The following is an 8,552-nucleotide window of genomic DNA, read 5'->3' as shown; positions in this document are numbered from 1 at the left end:
CCTTCAGCCAGCAGCAAATACAGGACAAGGAGAGAAGTCTTGGAAAGTGTTGGGATCATTCAATTCCCTCCCTTCCTGCAGAGGAAAATGGAAATCGTTTAAAAATGCTTGAAATGCGCTGCAGTTCTGTAAAATTCTTGATCAGAACTGGGTTGCTCGAGATATTCCAAGGCCATAGTAAGGATATTCCAAGGATTTAAGCATCCCAGGCCAGGTGGGAAGGGTTTGGAGCACCATGAAGGTGTGGAAGTGGAACTGGATGAGCTTTCAATTCCCTTCCACCCCAAAGCATCCTGGAATTCCAGGATAAACACATTTATTTGCAAGGGATCCAGGAAGGAGAGTGAGGATTTGAAGCACAATAAAGACTTATCTCATTGCCAGCATCCCTCAGTAATTTGTAAGGTTAGGAGCCCTCTTGGAGTCAGGAAATCTGGATCACATCTGGTGAGGTGTTTGGGTCAGGGATGTGTGGCTCTGGAAGTTGGAGCCTTGGAATGACTTGGAATTCCAGGAGTTGGATCAGCTCCACACACTGGTGGGGACCGGTTTGTTCATCAGCCTCTCCGTGGTTTGTCCTCACTCCCTCAGCTTCCCTTGCTGCTGATCTGTGCTTCTTCAATTTTGGCCATTCCAGAATGTAAAGAAATAGTGAAAAATTCTTTATGGCCATCTGTCTCAATTTTATATAATATATAATAAAATATATTAACATGCAAGCATTTTTTAAAATGTTTTTATTTAAATATTAAGTATTAATATTGAATTGAATGGTAATATTTTAGTATAAAATGATTTTAAAATAATTTAAATATTTTATAGTATATCAGCATTAATTACCTATTATTACTGTATTATATTTTGGGCAGAATCCTGGGGAAAGTTGCTCTGAAATGGGAATGTTCATGGTGTGGTCCCATCCAGCTCATCCCCTCAGTAGTGGTTTTCTGGGAAGAAACTCATCCTCAGGGATGGACTGAGCCTCATTCCTTCACTTTTTGTTTTTTATTTGTCTTTCCTGGCAGTGGAATATCACAGGAAGGAGGGAATTTCAATTTCTGCAGTGCCACATTGTGTAGTTCGAGTGCTTCTTTGGGTATTTCGTTATAAAAGCCTAATTTTTATCTTAATTTAATGCAAATTTGTTTCTTGAAAACAGAATTTTGGTGATTTGTTGCTGCTTGTTCTCCACAGATTCTTCTGCCTAATCCTTCTGATCCTGGGCTGCAGCCAGAAGAAATCTGGACCATCCTATGGAAAACAGTGTCGGAAGTACACAGGGAGCAGAGGTAGGCTGTGATTTTGGAATTTCTCCTGGAACACATCCATAAAGCCAAGGTTTAATCGGCAGCTCTCAAGCAGCATGGCTAAATTCACAATAAAATTCACAATTCCTAAAATTCTGTTGTTTGCTTGGTTGGCCAAACAGTCTTCACTGGAAAGGGAAAAACCTGAACAATTCCAAAAAAAAACGCAGGGAAAAAGGGGAAATTCCTGGAATTCTCTGCTGAGCAGCATTTCCAGCCTGGCCAGGGTGTGCCTGGAAATGTGGAGGGAATGCCTCTGGCTCTGGTTGGGCAGGAGCCTCCACTCCAGCTTGTTTGTCCTGCTGGGTTTTTGCATGGGAGGAGTGAGGTTGTGATTTGTAATATCTGAACCAGGCTCCAGGGTCGCTGGAATTCGCCCCAATTCCCTGTGTTTGTCTGGAGGTGTGGAAATCTAAATATGACTTAAAATCTAAATAGATTTAAATAGGATATACGAACCTGAGCAAAATGCTCAGTTCTTCTCCCTGAAGCCTTGGCAGGGCACCCCGGGAGCCCCAAATAAATGGATTTTTGGGTGATTGCACCTCATCCCCGTGAACTTTCCACCCTGCCCTTCTCCAAAACGTCCGTGCCATCTTCCTTAGCATTCCCTTGGGATGCACTTAAAAAGAAATAAATTGAATTTACACTTAAAAGTTTTAATGCTGTGACAGCACAAAGTGCACTTAAAATCCAGATGATGAAATTAAATTTATTTATCTCAGGTAAGGGGTTGGTTGTTGGTGTTAAAATTGAGATTTCTCTGCGTTTGGCGCTGTTTATTCCACACTGTTTCAAGCTGGATCTGAGGGACCTGAATCCTGCTGATTTTTAGGGATTCTTTCGAGGAATTTTTAAGGCTCAGGAGGACAAGTAGGTGAGAGCACTAAGGTGAACTTGAGTTTATTCTGTGAGTTCCAGCCCTCTGTGAGGAGTTCTGGCCAGCAGAAGGCACCACCAGCTCAGCTTTGCGCCGCTCGCCGGCATTCCCGGCTGGATCGCCGCTCTTCCAGCAGGATTCCGCGGGGAATTCATCCCCCCACAGCTCAGATCCTCGCCATTCCCACTCAGGAACGCGTTCCCTTGCTTTTCCAGGCCTGAGGGCTCGGGATTTCCCCGGGCAGCGATGCCCGCGATGGGAGCGGCGCGGCGCGCGCTGGCCGGAGCCGTTCTCCCGGTCCTCGTCCTCTTGGGAAGTTGGGTTTCGGCTGAGAACATCAACTTCTACAACATCAGGCCTCCACCAGACCGTAAGTAGCTTTTTCTGATGGAATTCTGGCCTTTACTCTATGAAATTCTAGCTTAAAATTGTAAATTATTTGCCCCATCCTTCCAGTCCTTTGGGTTTCGGCTGCTCGTCTCCAAAGAAACTTTAAAATAAATATCCTGCTCCTCAACCCACAGCAGTTTATCCTTGATTGTTAAAATTGCAATTATTAATATCCTTAATATTTAAAATTGTAATTTTTTGCCCCATCCTTCCAGTCCTTTGGGTTTCGGCTGCTCGTCTCCAAAGAAACTTTAAAATAAATATCCTGCTCCTCAACCCACAGCACTTTATCCTTAGTATTTGACAGGTTGACTAAATGAAAATAAATCAAATCATTGCCAGATTAAAGAGTGCACAAGGATTTTGGCGTTTTAAGGGCTTTCTTTGTATTATTTCTGTCTCCCTGCAGAGGAAATTTGGCAGCGGTTTCCTTGTAAATAATCCAGAACAGGTGGTTTTGGTCTTTTATCTTGTTGGGGGTTTTGTAAGGGGAGGAATAGGTGTTGCTGCATGCAATTAATTCACTCAGAAGGTAATTAAAAACCTTGTGGGACCTGTGAAGCCTGTTGGCACTAATGGCATAATGTATTTTTATTTTTTTTTTTTTTGCCTCTTATCTGACATCAGCAGTGTTCCATGCCTTCATTTGCATTATCTGCATCGTTAAACCAGCCAGGAAATAATAGCTGGAAATAATACCTGCCCTTAATGAACCCTGCACCTTCCAACAATTCATTGAAATAATGGAAATAAGATTTTAAAAAGACCTTTTGTTTAAAGGGCTCCTTCTGAGTGGGAGCTCAAGCTGCTTTGGAAATGCAGTTTTTCCATCAAAGGAAAATGTAGATTTATTTTTACTCCATGAGGAGAGAGATAAACTCTTCCCTCTTTCCTGCTTTTCCCACCACTGCCTCAATTTTGGATTATGAGAGTGAAAACATGAGGATATACATTGAGTTCAAGCCTAGAGGGGGAAAAAAAAAGCTTTCTGCAAAACTTGTTCTATTTGCCTAAGAGTGAAAAGACGTAAACATATATATATTTTATTTCTGTAAATCCATGCGCGCAAAGCGTCATTTTGAATATTTTCAATTTTTTTCTCAATACTTTCCCGACTGACTGTATTTTCATACCTTTTATTTTTCTTTTAACCCTTTCCAAGCCACGCCATTCCCAAACAGTTTCAAGTGCTTTACCTGCGACAACGCGGTGGACAACTACAACTGCAACCGCTGGGCTGAGGACAGGTGGTGTCCTGAGAGTGAGTAAGGCTGGAGGAGGAGATCCCCGGGAGATTTAAATTTGCTTTTCCTTGGCTCAACCCCCTTGGAGAAGCCTGGCTCCTTCCGTGTGCCAGCACGGTTTTGGTGTTGGTGATGCTGAGTTAAGTGATTTCCTGCTGGCGCGATCATTTTGGCCATTCCAGAGCGTAAAGCAACGGTGAAAAATTATTTCTCTCCATCTCTCCCAGTTTTATTTAGCAAAAAAAAATGCAAGCATTTTAATTAACGTTACTATTTTAATATTAAGTATTAATATTGAATTGAATGTCGATATTTTAATATAACATTATTTTAAATAATTTTAATATTTTCTAATCAGTATTATTTCCCTACTATTAATGTACTATTAATATATTAATGATATTATAGCCTATATTACATATATCTTTCCCCGTGTATCTACATAATGATATGCTTTCCAAGACTTAATTTTAATCTTGTATAAAAAACATGAAGAATTTAATCTTTATTCTCTTCAGAGTGTAAAGCAACAGCAAAAAATTCTTTATCTCCATCTCTCTCTGTTTTATGTAATATATATCAAAAATATTAATATACAGATTTTTAGTAGTACATCCATATTATTTATCTATATATGTTTCTCTGTGTATATATATAATGATGTGCTTCCCAAGAGTTAATTTTAATCTTGTTTAAAAAACCTGAAGAATTTAATCTTTATTCTCTTCAGAGTGTAAAGCAACAGCGAAAAATTCTTTATCTCCATCTCTCTTAGTTTTATATAATATATAACAAAACATACTAATATACAAGTATTTTAAATAATGTTAGTATTTTAATATTAAATTAACGATTAATATTGACTTTAATTTTAATATTTTAATATAACATTATTTTAAATAATTTTAATATTTTATAATACATCAGTATTAATTACCTATTATTAATATATTATATTTTATAATACAATGCCATATATTTAGATGTATGTGTCCCTGTGTATCTATATAATGATGTGCTTCCCAGGAGTTAATTTTAATCTTCTTTAAAGCACCTGAAGAATTTCCTCTGTAGCTTTATTTTCTTCAGGGTTGTAAAGCAACAGTGAAAAATTATTTATATCCATCTCTCTCAGTATCATATAATACATATCAAACTACTAATACACAGGTTTTTAATAATAGATCAGTATTAATTAACTATGTTTCTCTGAGTATCTATATAATAATGTGCTTCCCAGGAGTTAATTTAAATCTTGTTTAAAACAACCGAAGAATTTCCTGTGTTGATTTATTCCCTTCAGAGTATAAAGCAACAGTGAAAAATTCTTTATCTCCATCTCCCACTTTTATATAACAAAATCAAATTAATATTCCAACAGATTTTTAATGATACACCAATATTAATTACCTATGTTTCTCTCTGTGTGTATATATATATAATGAGGTGCTTCCCAAGAGTTTAATTTAAAGATGTTGTTTAAAAAACCTGAAGAATTTCCTCTGTAGCTTTATTCCCTTCGGATACCAGCCCAAAATTTCCTGTTCCTTGTGGGCAGCAGGACCTGCCTGGCTGGGGATCCCACCTGTGCTGGGGAGGATAAAACTCAGAAAAGATGGAAATGTTTCCTCATTTTTCACCCCGCTGACACTCACGGGAGCGGTGGGAAAGGGGAAGAAGCGAAGCGGAGGAGTGAGGAAACAAACCTGAAACCACCCGGGAAGGCGCTGCCAAAAGGAGGAGAGAAATGAAAATAAACGTGTGGATGATGGCGCTAATTAGTGATTTCAATCAAAGCAGCCTTGCTGGAGGTTTGAAGGATTTCGCAGGAATTAATTCCTTGCTAAATGCTGTTGATGAAGTTGCAGACAGTTCTGAGGAGCCAATTTCTGGGGATGTTCTGCTGAGCTGAGTGTAGGAAAAATGTGGGAGCTGTGTGTAGGATCAATGTTTTGCAAAGTTGCTCCAAGGGATCAATCAGGGAACTCAAACTCCGCTGTTGTTACTGCCTGACCACTCACCTCTTCACGTGAAGAGGATTTCGCAATAATAATCTTAACAGAATTGCAAATCCAAAAATGAGAATGATATCTAGGAGACAAAATAAAATCACTGTTATTGATGTTTACAATATCACAGGCAGTTCTCAAGCACGCACAACCTTACCAGTATATACAAGCACAGTTTTCTGGTCAGTGACTGGATGGATTTCAAAGTGGCAAATACTTTGTTCAGTGTCGAGAAATACATCTTGAGCATTAATGTTATTGCCTTCACCACTGAACCCTCGTTCCTGAGCAACACAGGATTCTAAGTTTACCTTTTGTGCCCACGCCCTGTGCTCTGAGGGGTAAAGCACTGTTTTATTATCCTTGCTGGAGGTTTGAAGGGCCAGCTGAGATTTCGCAGGAATTAATTCCTTGCTAAATGCTGTTGATGAAGTCATAAACAGTTCTGAGGAGCCAATTTCTGGGGACGTTCTGCTGAGCTGAGTGTAGGAAAAATGTGGGAGCTGTGTGTAGGATCAATATTTTGCAAAGCTGCTCCAAGGGATCAATCAGGGAACTCAAATTTTGGCAGGTGCTCGCTACTGCCTGGCCGCTCACCTGTTCACGGCGCGCGGGGAGAGCACCTCGGTCACCAAGAGATGCGCCACGGGCGAGGAGTGTCACCGCGTGGGCTGCCACCGCCGCGGGGACAGCGGCCACACGGTCCGTGCTGCTCCTGCTCTGCTCCTGCTCTGCTCATACTCTGCTCATACTCTGCTCATACTCTGCTCTAGTTCTGCTCCTGCTCTGCTCATACTCTGCTCTAGTTCTGCTCCTGCTCTGCTCCTGCTCTGCTCCTGCTCTGCTCATACTCTGCTCTAGTTCTGCTCCTGCTCTGCTCCTGCTCTGCTCCTGCTCTGCTCATACTCTGCTCATACTCTGCTCTAGTTCTGCTCCTGCTCTGCTCCTGCTCTGCTCATACTCTGCTCTAGTTCTGCTCCTGCTCTGCTCCTGCTCTGCTCCTGCTCTGCTCATACTCTGCTCATACCCTGCTCATACTCTGCTCTAGTTCTGCTCCTGCTCTGCTCCTGCTCTGCTCCTGCTCTGCTCATACTCTGCTCATACTCTGCTCATACTCTGCTCTAGTTCTGCTCCTGCTCTGCTCCTGCTCTGCTCATACTCTGCTCTAGTTCTGCTCCTGCTCTGCTCCTGCTCTGCTCCTGCTCTGCTCTAGTTCTGCTCCTACTCCTGCTCTGCTCGGGCTCCTGCTCTGCTCTAGTTCTGCTCCAGTCCTGCTGTAGTTCTGCTCTAGTTCTGCTCCTACTCCTGCTCCTGCTCCTGCTCTGCTCTAGTTCTGCTCCAGTCCTGCTGTAGTTCTGCTCTAGTTCTGCTCCTACTCCTGCTCCTGCTCCTGCTCTGCTCCTGCTCTGCTCTAGTTCTGCTCTAGTTCTGCTCCTACTCCTGCTCCTGCTCCTGCTCTGCTCCAGTCCTGCTCCTGCTCTGCTCTGCTCCTGCTCCTGCTCTTGCTCTGCTCCTGGTCCTGGTCCTGGTCCTGCTCTGCTCATACTCTGCTCCTGCTCTGCTCTAGTTCTGCTCTAGTTCTGCTCCTACTCCTGCTCTGCTCCTGCTCTGCTCATACTCTGCTCCTGCTCTGCTCCTGCTCTACTCCTGCTCTGCTCTAGTCCTGCTCCATTTCTGCTCCTGCTCTGCCCCTGCTCTGCTCCAGTCCTGCTCTAGTTCTGCTCTAGTTCTGCTCCTACTCCTGCTCTGCTCCTGCTCTGCTCTAGTCCTGCTCCTGCTCTGCTCCAGTCCTGCTCCAGTCCTGCTCCAGTTCTGCTCCTGCTCTACTCATGCCCTGCTCCTGCTCTACTCCTGTTCTGTTCTAAGCTGCTCGTGTTTTGCTCGTGTTCTGCTCATGTCCTGCTCCTGCCCTACTCCTGCTCTACTCATACTCTGCTCCTGCTCTGCTCTGCCCTGCTCGTGTTCTGCTTGTGTTCCGCTCACGTCCTGCTCCTGCCCTACTCCTACTCTGCTCATACTATACTCCTGCTCCTGCCCTGCTCCTGCCCTGCTCCTGCCCTGCTCCTGCCCTACTCATACTCTACTCCTGCTCTGCTCTGCCCTACTAAATGCGCGTTCCTCTCTCAGAACCACCCTGAACCAACCCCCCCCGAACTAATTAATTGCCCTGAATTAATCACCCTGACCTAACGACCCTTTCCTCGTGGCAGGAGTGCATCTCCTGCTGCGAAGGCATGATCTGCAACGTGGAGATCCCCACCAACGCCACCAATGCGGTGTTGGCGGTGCTGCCGGCGCGCAGGACGGCCGCGGGCACGCGGCCCAGCCCGGCGGCACTGGTGGCACTGGTGGCACTGGTGGCACTGGTGACAACGGCGCTGTCCTGACACCGCACCCCCGGACAGAGCTGCTGGGACAGCCCCCGCGCCAGGAACCTCCAGGAGCTCCAAGGAGAAGTCGCTGATGTCCCCTCGTCCCAGCCAGTTTAAGGAAAGGTCATCCTGAGCTCCTTGGGTGCTTTGGTGGGAATCCTTCCCGCCAGTGTTGAGAATAAACCCCACAAAAAAACCTCCCCGCTGGGTGGGGCAGTGGGGTGGACTCGAGGTTTGGTTCCCTGTTTCCTGAGGAAAACACATTTTTTTTGGGTTCTGGGACGGAACCGTGACAATCACAGTCAAAAGGAGCTTTGGGTGGATGATGTGGAAAGGGGGGAACTGGATTT

General features: G+C 44.0%; 1 protein-coding gene across 1 annotated transcript; it reads left to right on the top strand.

Annotated features, from left to right (window-relative positions):
• Nucleotides 1-2,433: 2,433 nt before the first annotated feature.
• LYPD6B (LY6/PLAUR domain containing 6B) lies at nt 2,434-8,217 on the top strand. Its single transcript, XM_077784820.1, has 4 exons — nt 2,434-2,557; nt 3,740-3,838; nt 6,402-6,532; nt 8,041-8,217. The coding sequence occupies exons 1-4, from the start codon at nt 2,434-2,436 to the stop codon at nt 8,215-8,217; spliced, it is 531 nt and encodes a 176-aa protein (XP_077640946.1).
• The last annotated feature ends 335 nt before the right edge of the window (nt 8,218-8,552 follow it).

Source organism: Lonchura striata, chromosome 8 (genome assembly GCF_046129695.1).
Source record: "Lonchura striata isolate bLonStr1 chromosome 8, bLonStr1.mat, whole genome shotgun sequence".
Classification (NCBI taxonomy): Eukaryota; Metazoa; Chordata; class Aves; order Passeriformes; family Estrildidae; genus Lonchura; species Lonchura striata.
The sequence above is the reverse complement of the archived record's forward strand: the minus strand, read 5'-3'. Positions and strand labels throughout refer to the sequence as shown.